The sequence below is a fragment of the Aureobasidium pullulans genome, assembly GCF_000721785.1.
Source record: "Aureobasidium pullulans EXF-150 unplaced genomic scaffold scaffold_1, whole genome shotgun sequence".
Taxonomy (NCBI): domain Eukaryota; kingdom Fungi; phylum Ascomycota; class Dothideomycetes; order Dothideales; family Saccotheciaceae; genus Aureobasidium; species Aureobasidium pullulans.
In genome coordinates this window covers 1,669,383-1,681,389 of record NW_021941021.1, presented here as the reverse complement: position 1 = coordinate 1,681,389, position 12,007 = coordinate 1,669,383, and the positions used below count along the sequence as shown (strand labels likewise).

At 51.3% G+C, this 12,007-nt stretch overlaps 7 protein-coding genes across 7 annotated transcripts; 5 read left to right on the top strand and 2 right to left on the bottom strand.

The window, feature by feature from the left end:
* The first annotated feature begins 3 nt into the window (after window positions 1–3).
* Window positions 4–366, top strand: M438DRAFT_13628 (uncharacterized protein). Its single transcript, XM_029898866.1, has one exon. It carries the CDS (start codon window positions 67–69, stop codon window positions 253–255), a length of 189 nt encoding a protein of 62 aa, XP_029765941.1. The 5' UTR covers window positions 4–66; the 3' UTR covers window positions 256–366.
* M438DRAFT_341478 (uncharacterized protein) lies at window positions 31–702 on the bottom strand. Its single transcript, XM_029904515.1, has one exon. The coding sequence runs from the start codon at window positions 679–681 to the stop codon at window positions 520–522; it is 162 nt and encodes a 53-aa protein (XP_029765940.1). The 5' UTR covers window positions 682–702; the 3' UTR covers window positions 31–519.
* Window positions 703–1,047: 345 nt separating this feature from the next.
* M438DRAFT_287399 (uncharacterized protein) lies at window positions 1,048–2,232 on the top strand. The gene is made up of 2 exons (XM_029901623.1): window positions 1,048–1,070; window positions 1,126–2,232. Exon 2 carries the CDS (start codon window positions 1,249–1,251, stop codon window positions 1,933–1,935), a length of 687 nt encoding a protein of 228 aa, XP_029765939.1. The 5' UTR covers window positions 1,048–1,070; window positions 1,126–1,248; the 3' UTR covers window positions 1,936–2,232.
* A 1,933-nt stretch (window positions 2,233–4,165) lies between these two features.
* M438DRAFT_287398 (uncharacterized protein) lies at window positions 4,166–6,782 on the top strand. The gene is made up of 2 exons (XM_029901622.1): window positions 4,166–5,823; window positions 5,878–6,782. The coding sequence occupies exons 1-2, from the start codon at window positions 4,543–4,545 to the stop codon at window positions 6,379–6,381; spliced, it is 1,785 nt and encodes a 594-aa protein (XP_029765938.1). The 5' UTR covers window positions 4,166–4,542; the 3' UTR covers window positions 6,382–6,782.
* Window positions 6,783–7,078: 296 nt separating this feature from the next.
* On the top strand, window positions 7,079–8,902 carry M438DRAFT_262847 (uncharacterized protein; the record flags this gene model as incomplete). Its single annotated transcript, XM_029899846.1, has 2 exons — window positions 7,079–7,455; window positions 7,609–8,902. The coding sequence occupies 2 exons, from the start codon at window positions 7,079–7,081 to the stop codon at window positions 8,900–8,902; spliced, it is 1,671 nt and encodes a 556-aa protein (XP_029765937.1).
* Window positions 8,903–8,996: 94 nt separating this feature from the next.
* M438DRAFT_13590 (WD40 repeat-like protein) lies at window positions 8,997–10,279 on the bottom strand. The gene has a single exon (XM_029898861.1). The coding sequence runs from the start codon at window positions 10,139–10,141 to the stop codon at window positions 9,092–9,094; it is 1,050 nt and encodes a 349-aa protein (XP_029765936.1). The 5' UTR covers window positions 10,142–10,279; the 3' UTR covers window positions 8,997–9,091.
* Window positions 10,280–10,555: 276 nt separating this feature from the next.
* Window positions 10,556–11,881, top strand: M438DRAFT_263668 (uncharacterized protein; the record flags this gene model as incomplete). The annotated part of the gene is made up of 1 exon (XM_029899900.1): window positions 10,556–11,881. One exon carries the CDS (start codon window positions 10,556–10,558, stop codon window positions 11,879–11,881), a length of 1,326 nt encoding a protein of 441 aa, XP_029765935.1.
* Window positions 11,882–12,007: the final 126 nt, after the last annotated feature.

The window sequence follows — 12,007 nt, the reverse complement described above, 5'->3', positions numbered from 1 at the left end:
TATCTTTTACTGGTCTGGAGTACTGAGTATGAGCATTCCAGTCCTTCAGATGTTGTCAATGCATTCATGCGCTTTCATCTCATGGTGTTCCTTGGTCTTGCAGGTTCAATTCTTCTTCCTCTGGCAAATCTGATCATCATCGGACCACCTCGATTCATGAATCATCTGAACCTAACCGCTACGGACAAAGCAAATATACACACCATCTTGCCGTGCCCTCGTCATATCTTGTCACTTGACCACCTCCTATCATAATCTGGTCCCGGCCGATCGCAGATATCTGATGGCAACCTTCAGCACATAGAACAATAATATGGTCTGGCTCCCCTCCTCGATGTTGGCACTATGTTTCCGCGCTGTAGGAAGGGACCTACTAACCCGCGACTGCACCCACATTGGTCTTTGATACGTCTGCTCAGGTCCACCACCTCAACATCTGGAGTATAAGATATCCGGCAGGCCAATTTCTGTCGGCGTTAATGCATGGCCAAGTTAAGACACATGCTGTGACGACAAGACTCATCCAAATTCCCGTAGCCACTTCCTGTGGTATGCGATGATGCAGTAAGCGGTTCCTCGAAGAGAAGAAGCCCATAGCGCAATTCCGTGCATACCAGTAGGTTGTGTAAGCCAAGGTAGATTCGTCTCTTCAGCCTCTCCATGTTTCTTAGAAAAATCCATCGCTATACAAGTTCATGAACCACCGACCTCCCTACGTGCTAATATCGATCTTGGCAACTTTCTGGTCGCGGAAGAGCGACCTTCTCACGTGCTATACCGCGCTCTTGGCGGTCTGTGGAAATGCTTCCGCCCACTGTCGATATTCAAGTGACGGATACTTAACGACGTCGCAACGCCGAGATCTTTTTAACCACGACATCACCGCCGTGACACATCGTCGACAACGGTACACTAAGATGCAGAATCACGTAATGTCGCAACAATTTAATGTGGCAATGAGCAGCTCCACGTTCGCCCAGTTCGCCCTCTACCACGGCACCTTCACGTCCGCCCAGTACCCCGGCCCCCTCTTGTTCGGCGTCCGCCCCTCGCGCAATACTGTCGTTAAGGTAAGTCGAGCACTATGGCGCACGATCTAAACACTATTGACCTTTCCATCCGCAGAAGCCAGAGCAGAAGCCAAAGCGCAAGAGAGCCCCGCGCAAGACCGCCCCCCGCCAGGCTAAGAAAGCCGAGATCAGGGATGTTCCCTTTCCCTTCTTGGAACTCCCGGCTGAGATTCGTGTAATGATCTACAAGCACCTGCTTGTCGAGTCTTCAGTCGAGCTCAGTTACAGAACCGGCGGACAGGGAAAAGGCCTTTCACGCGGTTGCTTGACCAAAGTGCCTGGCAAACACGGTCGCGCTGGGCATGACAGCTGGGTCACGTTCAAACCCAAGCATGAGCACGACAAGCCGACTCCCCTTCAGCCTGCAATCTTGCGCGTTTGCAAGTTCATCCGCGCCGAGGCCACCCCCCTCCTCTACGATCAAACCTTCTATTTTGAGAATCCTCTCGCTCTCAAGAGATTCCTCGCCCGCATCACTCCGTCCACCCTCAGTCTTCTACGCAAGATCGTCATCCGCGGTTGGGCAGAACGTAACATTCCCTGCTGGGTTAACGCGCTTGCCCTGGCTTTCGCCATGTTGACCACTGCGCACAATCTCGAGAGCGTCCGCTTCGACCGCAAAGTCAGCGGATCTTCTGACCAAGGTTTCTGGGACCAACGTAGATTCCCCGAGTACCTGCAGCACCTCGCTGTGGAGGACCTCAAATTCTGGATCCAGTATGTCAACTCCACGGGTGGCAAGAAGGCCGCAGAGATCTTGAGCTTCAGCGACATCAACTTCGGCTCCCAGGATGAGATCGAGAACGACTACAAGGTCATTGAAGAGCGCAAGAAGGTGTTCTTCAAGGAACTTCAGCTCGAGTAGATCCTTCTCGCAATCATCACCAGTTCGAAGCTGTCGTGATTGCGTTTGAGGGTCGACAACACATCTCTCCGACATGGTACGACGAATGGGGTATTGAGGCGTGCTTTGCCTTCACGGACGGAGTTTTGAGGTCATGATTGCCACGATGGACAATCATTCGGACAGACACAGGCATTCGGGGGCGCGAACTTGCTTTTCCTTTCTATTCACACATGCAAGCTCGACAAACATTATTGTCGACGAGGCATACAGGCACACAAATGAGTCGTGCAAAATAGTCACTATACCCATGCGAGCGTTGAAATTAAAGAAAATTGCTTTCCCATATTCGTATCTCTTTTGTTCATGTGTGTGTATTGTCTTGATCTCAAATATGCTTGCCTGTTGTGATTGTGTTTTGATGAACGTGCTCTCGTCGTCGTTTTCGTTTTCGTCGAGCGGTGTTGGTATGGAGCCGTCGAAAACGATCTCGAAGTTTTACGATGCGACTGACTGCCCTTGTTGTTCTCACCGGACATGCTTGCGATTCTAGAAAACATTGTGCATTGTGATAGCTATCGAGAAGGAAGATCTCAAAACTGAGATGACTGTGGATAAGGTTACACTCTACATCAGAGGTTATACAAGACTTTCTACGAGAATCTTATACAAGGTCGTGCTGCTTCATCCTCTACACGGAGCATTGGTGTTGTCTATATAATGTCGTTGTACTTTCTGAAGTACGTCCGGCGAGGATGAAGGTTTTTCCTAACATCAACGGGCACGCAACGCAAGCCTCTCAAATGCAGTTTGCATCTCGACAGCTTCATCATGAGTGGAGCATGAGGGTGGAACGACAGGGTAGATGGGCCTTTGTGCACGGGCATGGATTGCATGAACGAAACGTACACTGCGTGAACCATGACCTGGTTTGACTCGAAAAAATATCAGCTGTGCGATGTCAAAAGAGAGCGGTGTCCACAATCGCGTAGACACTCGCTTGATAGAAAGTCAGGGGTGAGACGGTATTTCTGAAGTCGGTCTGCACACCTTAACGGCTTTAACCCCCTGAAGTGGATCGCTGACTCGTGGGCATCGACGTGATGGTCTCTTTGGCACTACGCATGTTCTTGTAGTATTTCAATGCCTCCGATCACTGTTTGAGAGCAAAAGACCAGAAAGAGGGAGGTAGAAGTCCCAAGAGCGACAATGACATTGGCGGCCAGGGTGTCAGAGCCGACTGACTCCTATGACCAACCAAGTAATCGATCGTGAGACTCGAACAGACCATGGCGATTTGGAATGTCTTGCCATCCTGGAAGAGTCTCGACAAGGTATTCTGAAGCAAGAGATGTGTAATAATAGGCAAGGCCTGCCTCCCAAGGCACATCCCGCAGTCCGAAGCGGGAACTGAAAATAGACTTAGCTGGAGCTGCGTTTGACCACCATGTTTCAAGTGCTTATAGCAGACCGAAGCACCACAACAAGCCTATAGTCAAGCAAGAGCGACGTCTTGAATAGATGAAGGGTTGGATTAGGCCTGGTATTGGGCCTGCATTAGCTGACGATGAGTAAGGATAGATATCAATCGTAAGTTCGCCGGAACGGATTTATCTGCCGTGACAAGTCAAACACATGTCCGACAGCAAGAGACCAGGGACCCGACGTGTGTGGCTGAGCGATGGGTCTGGTGGAGCAGAACGTGCAAAATCGATCTTACAGCGGGAGTGGGTTGCGTGAACGGGAGTTCCCCTTTCACAAGCCTCTATGAACTCCTATTACACAGGGGATAGCTGTAGTGTATCGTATATGCATAGTGGCGAGCTGATATGCAGCAGGAACAAAAAGCGCACACGAAATGAGACGTTGTCTTTGCAACGTTTTTGACGTTCGACTGGGCGTCCGGGTTGTTATGACAGTACGGAAAGGCGGATGATGGAGCGTCGACGATGACCAGGAAACAGAAGTGTGACAGCTTGGATCAGACATTGAACCGCAAGTGCAAAGATCTACTCTCGGCGCGGCTGATTGACAGTCAAGGGAGATCAGGGTGGTGTGCATGCTGTATGGAAGATAAGGGGACGTCGTCTCATGTTGTGTCTCTGGAGATTGCATGGAGCCCGTGCTCGCCAATGGGAGCCCGGCCAGCTGGGTTAGTTCGTGGCTAGCGCGGTTTCTCCAGATTTTGATGGTCGTCGCAGCGTCGCATCATTTTGCGAGGCGCTTCACAAAGACTTTACCAAGTCACCGAGGGGACGGTTGGACGACGGTTGTGTAATTGCTGCTCTTTTCTCTTCTTCTTCACCTTAATCCGAATTGCTCTTCACAGTCGTTGCAACGTTGTCCCTCTTTTATCGACGTCCGCTGTGTCCGCCTGGTGCTAACCTGCTTTCGCTCATTTTAATTCTGTTTATCACGCGCCGAACGGTCTGGTCACCACGTCTCATATACCAAACATTCCTCGTCGCGCACGCCTCCGTTTCTTGCTTGTTGTCGATTCTTCGCAGGCGACCACCCACACACTCGTTTTCAACCTTGCTGCCGATTACTCGACGTTTCACTCTTTTCCATCAACCATCCGTCCACTACTAACCAACAGCCCATAATCACATTAATCCGTTCTTCGCCATGCATCTCAAACTCAAACCTCACCGCCACGTCGCAAGCAGACTGCACAAGCGTGATGACCCTCCAACTTTGGATTCTGATGTTCTTGAAGAATCCCTCGACAAACGCGCAAACGATGTTGCGACAGTCTTCTCAGTTGTCTATGTGACGGCCTCTGCCACCTTCTCTGGACCTACAGCCGGCTTTGTTACTCTCGGAGCCGATTCTACAACCACAGCAAAGGCATCTAAGCCCACAGCTGCGAGCAACGGAGACAATGACGATGACAACACAACCACAGCAAAAGCCAAGCAGACGACGACAGCATCAGCAAAGTCCAGCTCTGCTACATCCACATCTTCCAGCAAGGTCACAAGCACATTATCACCGACCGCAAAGTCAACCGCCACAACACTTTCTTCCTCGTCCTCTTCGTCAACACTCGTCTCATCTTCATTGGCCGTCCTTACCTCTTCTGCCGCTGTATCTTCTACGATCGCAACTTCATCAATCAACTCATCCGCCGCAAAAGCTCAAGCAACATCTTCAAGTTCAGCCTCGTCATCGGCCGTGGCAGATGCAAGCTCAAGTGGTATGAGCACGGGCGCAAAAGCCGGTATCGCTCTCATGGTCATCTGTGTCATTGGTGTATGCGCTGGTCTTGCATACTTCTTTATCCGCAAGAAGAAAGCTCAGCAGAAACAAGCTATCGGCATGGAGAGACTCGACGATGAGAAGAAGGGCTTCATGGCTCAAAGCCCAAGCACTATGACTATTCCTCAACCTCCTCCTCAAACACATAGCAGCGGCCCTGCACCACGAGTCAGTTACCGTCCTGGTTCTCAGTTCTCTGCCAGTGTCCTTGGAGATGCTGAGAAGGCTGCTGCCGGGGCCGCTGCCGGTGTCATGGCTGGTAGAAATAGCGACCCGTCCAACCCTTTCGGCATTCACGCTCAAACCGTCGACGCTCAATCAAGGGATGTCATCTCGCCTATTCCTGAGGAGCGTTCATTGAGCCCACCTGTCGAGCTTCAGGGCAGTCCTGTACCCAGCCCCACTGCGGCTAGCTTCAACGTCAATTCCCCTGTAACTCCTGGCGCCGAGGTCAAGGCCGAGGTTGGCATGGCTTCTGTCGTACCTGTAGCAGCTCTATCTGGTGCTGCTCCTGGTGCTGTTATCGCCGACCCTCCTGGTAGCACTGTCCACCGTGTCCAGCTTGAGTTCAAGCCGTCCATGGATGATGAGCTCGAACTCAAGGTTGGTCAAATTGTGAGAGTCTTGCATGAGTACGACGATGGTTGGGTAAGCTGAATCCGCTCAATGAAAGCGTGTGATCTATATGCTAACACAATGCAGGCTCTCTGCATCCGTATGGACCGCTCTCAGCAAGGTGTTGCACCTAGGACTTGTCTTTCCAAGCTGCCGCTGAAGCCCAGACCTATGGGACCTCCTCCCGGTGCCAAGAATGGACCTCCTCGTGCTGTCCCTCGCCCTGGTCAAGGTCTTATGGGTCCTCCTCCGAGACCCATTCCCGGTGCCAAAGTCCGTCAAAACTCGTCATCGTCTCAAGGCTCTGCCGTATCTCAACCCCGCCGCCCTTCAATCCAGCCTTCCAAGCAGTCATCTCCAACGCTAGCTGAGCAAGCCCAATCACGCCAACGAAGCATGTCTGTCGCTGCATCCCCCACCAAAGCTCCCAGACAAACCGAGCAGCAGCGTGCAGTATCAGCCGCTGAAGCTCACAGTCGCAGCGCTTCTATGGGCACTGCATCAAGCGCCGAAAAGTCTTCAACCGCTTCTGGTGCGACTACCCCTCTTGGAGTACCTGCAAGGAAGCCAGTTCCTGGCCAAGCTCTCTAATCCTAATGAACACTGCCTTTTATCAAACCAACGATTAGCATGCAACACGTAGACACGCGACAATCACGCTCGAAGGAAGAAACTCAAGGAACAGACCCACCGCAGCGAGCGAGCACAAAGAGAACACAAGCGCCTTTTCAGTTCACAAATACCCTTTTTCGTTTTGTTGATTCTCCTTGTTCTTTTCTTTTCTTCAAGGTTGGAAATATTCTTATTGGAGAGGGATGCCACTGCATCGTCGTTCTTCTTTTCTATTCACTTAGCTCATTTACTGTCGTTCGCTGAACAATTTTCCTTTTCTCATCATGATAGCATTACGAAGGCCCAGAGCCAGTAATGTTTTGTATGTAGACTACCTTTATCGAAAGCATCAAAAACTGCCGATTCCCACTCTATCACACATTTTCGTGGTTTACGTGTGAACGAATGTCTTGCTGCACCACTTGACCAACATTGGATCAATATCAACCTACTCATGTCATTGTTGATCAGAATCTCCTTTGTCTCTGTCTGAAAAGCGACCGTCAAAGAAAGCAAGAAGTGGACCTCCACCACCTCGCACAGACCACCTCCAACCCGCATCCGCATCCGACTTTCGCGATTCTCGAACCAAGAGACGCATATTCGCAGCGCGTAACAACACACGCAACGAAACACGTCCTCTTCCCACAAACTGGCAGTGAAAAAAATCCCGACAATGGCCACCACACCAACACTCGACCAATTCCTGCAAGAAATAAACCGCATCACCAGCTCCAAAGACTCGGCCCAACTATCCCAATACCTGGTCATCGAGCCCCCCTTCGCAACATCCTACACGACAATAATCTCCGAACTGCGACGTGTGTTTCCCAAAGCCAATGGCAACAACAACAACAACGCCAACAGCAAAAATGACGATGCTTTGGAAAAGAAAATCGTCAGGGCGGTGAAGATTATCGATGGAGGAGATGATATGGAAGTTGCGGCGTGGACCGCCTTTGCGAGGTTTATGGTCTTGTATTTTGGATTCTTGAGGGATGTGGATGTGGGAAATTTGCTCGAGACTTATAATTTGTTGAGTGAGCTTTTGCAGTAAGTTTGGGTTTTTGACGGGAGGGTTGTTGGTGGGTTTCTGATGGGTGTTGGTATGCATGCCATACTCATGCTATCAAAAGGAACACCAGAGAAGAAGAAAAAAACATCAAAATCTTTCATGATCACATTTACTAATATCATAAAAAACAGAAAAGCAATCTCGGCACTCCAAAATCAAACCCACGGCATAATCATCCTGGACACCGTAGTTTCATACTCCCGCATGTTCGCCCGCCTCGCCATGGGCCTAGACAAACAACCCCAACTAATCGCCCACCTGACCACAAAATCAAACTCCTCAGCAGGAGGAGGCGGCGGCGGCGACGACTCTGGCCCCCGCGAAACCCTCCCCGAGCGTGCCGCAAACACAATCCGCTACGCCTTCGTCGCTTGCCTAAACGACCGCACCGGCTCCTCCTCCACCGGCCTCTCCCCCACCGGTGCACCCGAAAGCAAAAGACGCGGCATCTACACCCTCGCAAACCTCTGCTTGAAAATCCTCTTCGCGTGTAGGAAAACCAGAGGAGCTGCTCAGATTTTCGAAAACATCTTTGTGCAGAGTCCGCCGTTGAGTGCGTATCCTAAAGCCCAGAGGTGTATGTATTTGTATTATTTGGGCAGGTTTTTGTGGGCGAATGGGCATGCGTACAGGGCGCAAAAGGCGTTGCAGAAGGCGTTCGATGAGTGTCATTCGCAGTGTTTGCAGCAGAGGAGGTTGATCTTGATTTTCTTGATCGCGGCGAATATGGTGTGTGGAAGATTGCCCTCGCAGCAATTATTCAACAGACCAGAGGCGGCAGGCTTGAGAGAAAGATTTGGACCGCTGTGCAAGTACATCGCGCAGGGCAATATCGTGGGGTTCAGGAGGCATTTGGATATCGGGTCTGAACACTACGCTTGGTTCTCGGGTTACAGGTTGGATTTGCAGTTGAGGAACAGGTGTGAGGTTTTTGTTTGGCGGTCTATCTGTCGCAAAACCTTCATTCTATATGGTGACCCAGGAAACCCAGAGGCTCGCAAGGCTCCTACCTTCGACTTGAAGGACGTGCTTGCTATCTTCCGCTGGCAGGAAACCATCTATGCCACACCGCCTGGAGCCACTCAACCCGACAACTACATCGATCCGGACTTCGTCGGCATGGTGGACGAACCGACCGGAGAGGACGCTCTCGATCTCCCCGACATGAACAACATACACTCCAAGATGACAGCGCTCATCCATCAAGGCTTGCTCGGTGGCTACATATCGTTCTCGAGAGAGAAGTTTGCAATCCAGGGTGCAAAGCTCAAGGGAGCATTGGCAGCTGGTTTCCCGAATGCTTGGAAGACCATCGAAGCACGAGCCGACGCCGAGGTGCCTGGCTGGAAACTGGAAACCAGTGCACCAACACACGCAGGCGGAGTCGTAAGGCTGAGCGGAGTACGACCGGTGGGACTCTCTTAGGAAGAGGGTGACATTGATTTCGTCTCCCCAGTAGATGACAAGTTCGGCATTTCGGAAAAAGCAAAATCGACTTCTGCATAGCGTATTGGATGGAGTATCGGAAGGTCGTCTTTGGTAGAGTTGGTTGCATAGCATTTGATACCCTTTGTTTTTTGGTGTTGTTCAATCGAAATTGGTGTCAAGCTTGTGTCAGCGCCTCATGAACTCCCTCACATCCCAGACCAAGACTCGCTCGTCCCAAGCGCAGGTGGCGCACCATCCCTCTGCGCCGAAAAGGCACCAGTCAACGCCCATGGCAAACTCGGTGTGACGGTCCATACGTCCCATCTCACGAGCACCTTGTCCTGTGGGTATGTTCATCTTTGCGTGATCCACACCCATAGCGCTGCCATCAGTCCAGACGCGACATGACATGTCATAACTAGCGCTGAGCAAGACATCGCTCAAGTGTGGACTCCAACTAATCTTTCTGACAGCATATTCGTGGCCTGGCAAGACAGCCATGGGTCCACTTGGTTGTCTGATGTCGAAGGTACGAATCATACCATCAACACCAGCCGTTGCGACAATTGTATCTCTGTATTTGTTCCAATCGTGCGTCAAGCATTCGGTCGGTCCAACGCTGGTAGGTGTGAAGTTTGCGGGGGTCATCTTTGGAGGGGCGTGGATGGGTATGGCGAGGGTTAAGTGGTTCGAGGCACTTGCGGGAGTTCGTAAGTCCCATACTCGGAGGTGGGAGTCTCTGGCGACGGCGGTGATGATGTCGGGATTGTGAGGAGAGAACTGGGCCGAGTAGACACATGAGTGCACGGGTAGTGTGAGGAGCGACGTCTTGGACTCGGGATTCCAGATCTTGACAGTGCCATCCCAACTGCTGCTGAGGAAAGTTGTCTTGTGGCCCAGGTTCCAATGCACCGAGAAGACCTCTCGGCCATGTTCAGACCAACTGGCAATGGGAAACTCGCCGAGGTTGATGTCAAAGAGCTTGACACTGCCATCGCCACCAGCAGTCAAGAGTTGGTTCTCGTGTGATTCTGACCACGCTGTGTCGAAGAGGCAATCTTGGGTTTCGAAGAACTTCTCGCAGACGATGCCGCGGTCGGTGAGATTGAGGATGAAGAGGCGGCCATTGCCTACGAGCCCAAAATTGGCGCCGGCACTCACACAGAGCCTGCTATCGAAGAAGGGCGAGTACTTGACGGCATAAGGATTGAAGCCTGCTGTTCGGAATTCAAGCATGGCTGCTATTGGATGACGAGAGGGTGCAGAGGAGTACACTCGGGGTACTTATGTCGGTGCTGTTATCGCAAGTGCATCCCTTGACTGCAGTCCGACCGGCTTGCGAGAGGGAGGGTGGTGTCGGGTAGCAATTTCGATAGAGTGGTATTGTTGTTCACACCTTCAACACCCCACCTTCCTCCACACAGCCGTGAAGCAGCTCCAGCTCTGTTGCGTGACGCACCTTCCTGCACGCCTGCAAGCAATCTTTGGCCGAAGCCGAGGTCCCGGGCTTGCATGGAGCGTCCGTGCCCTTTCCACAATCCACTCTGCCGGGCTCTGTCCGACGCGTCGCCAACAGCACACCGTGTGTTGTTCGTGCGTCTCTTGGAACCAGATCGTGAACAACCATGCGGTTCGGAGCTTACCTGTCCCATGGATGCCTTCATATCGAAGAAGCGAAGACGCATCTCTGATGTGTCTTCTCCATCTGCCCGAACCGGTCAGCAACATGATCACGAGGAGACCACCGAGATGAAGCTTGCTCTGCTTGCATCCCTGCACCCCGATATTACCCAAGACACCTTACTTGAGGCCTTACTCTCTGAAGATGGCCAAGTAGATAAGGCTTCCGATAGCCTGGCAGATAGAGCCACGTCCCTGGGTCCTCCGAAGAGAGCCAAAACCGTGGGTCACCAATCCACTCTGGGCAATCTCATCCGCGCTGCCGGGGGTGAGCTTCTCTCGTCGAGACCTCTTACCAAGAAAGGCAAGACTCTTTTTCTTTACAGCCCCAAGGATATTGAAACACATACACCTTGTTCCATTATCCACAATTTCCTTCCTGCTCACGAAGCCAATGCCTTGCTTGAGGAGCTGCTGCATGAGTCAAAGACATTCGAAAAAGAGACGTTTCAGCTCTTTGATCGTACTGTTGAAAGCCCGCATACCATGTCTTTCTATGTCGACAGCTTTAAGGAAGTCGAAGAGCAGAAGACAACCTACGTCTACAATGGGAGTCAAATCAAAGACATTCGACAAACACCTTCAAAAATGCTGTCTGCCTCTGCAAAGGTGCGTCGAGCTGTCAATCTCGAAATACAGCGCCGCATAGCACAGTTTTATCCTGATGGTAAGAAATTGAGATATCAAGACCCCAAAGAATGGAAACCAAATACTGCCTTTGTAAATTGCTATGACGGGCCCAAGGAGAGTGTTGGTTATCACTCTGACCAGCTGACATACCTCGGGCCTCGCGCTGTCATTGGCAGTCTCTCTCTAGGAGTGGCTCGAGAATTTCGAGTTCGCAAGATTGTTCCAAGAGATGTCAATGACGAATCCGAGGATGCAGGTGCAGCAGACTCGCAAGGCCAAATATCGATCCACCTACCTCACAACTCTCTGCTTGTCATGCATGCCGAAATGCAAGAGACATGGAAACACTCGATTGCTCCAACCACCGCCATTGACCCACATCCTATTGCTGGCAACAAGCGAATCAACGTCACCTACAGATACTACAAACCAAACTTCCATCCGAAATTCACACCGAGATGCCACTGCAAGATACCTACAGTCCTCAGATGCGTACAAAAGAAGTCTGAAAACTTGGGCCGATACATGTGGATGTGTCATGCCAGCTACACACCTGGTCAAAAAGGCTGCACCTTCTTCAAATGGGCCGAGTTTGATGATGATGGCGAGCCTCCATGGAAGGACATCGTAGAGCAATCTACAGGTGTTTCAAAATGGCATGTTTGACTTGCCCGCAGCTTTGCAAAGAGAGAATCTATCGTCACATCACAGTTGACCAAGACGAAATCTTTGGCTTCCGCATCAACAATGCCGGCTTCTTTGCAAAATACGGCTATCCTTGGCTCTATCGAC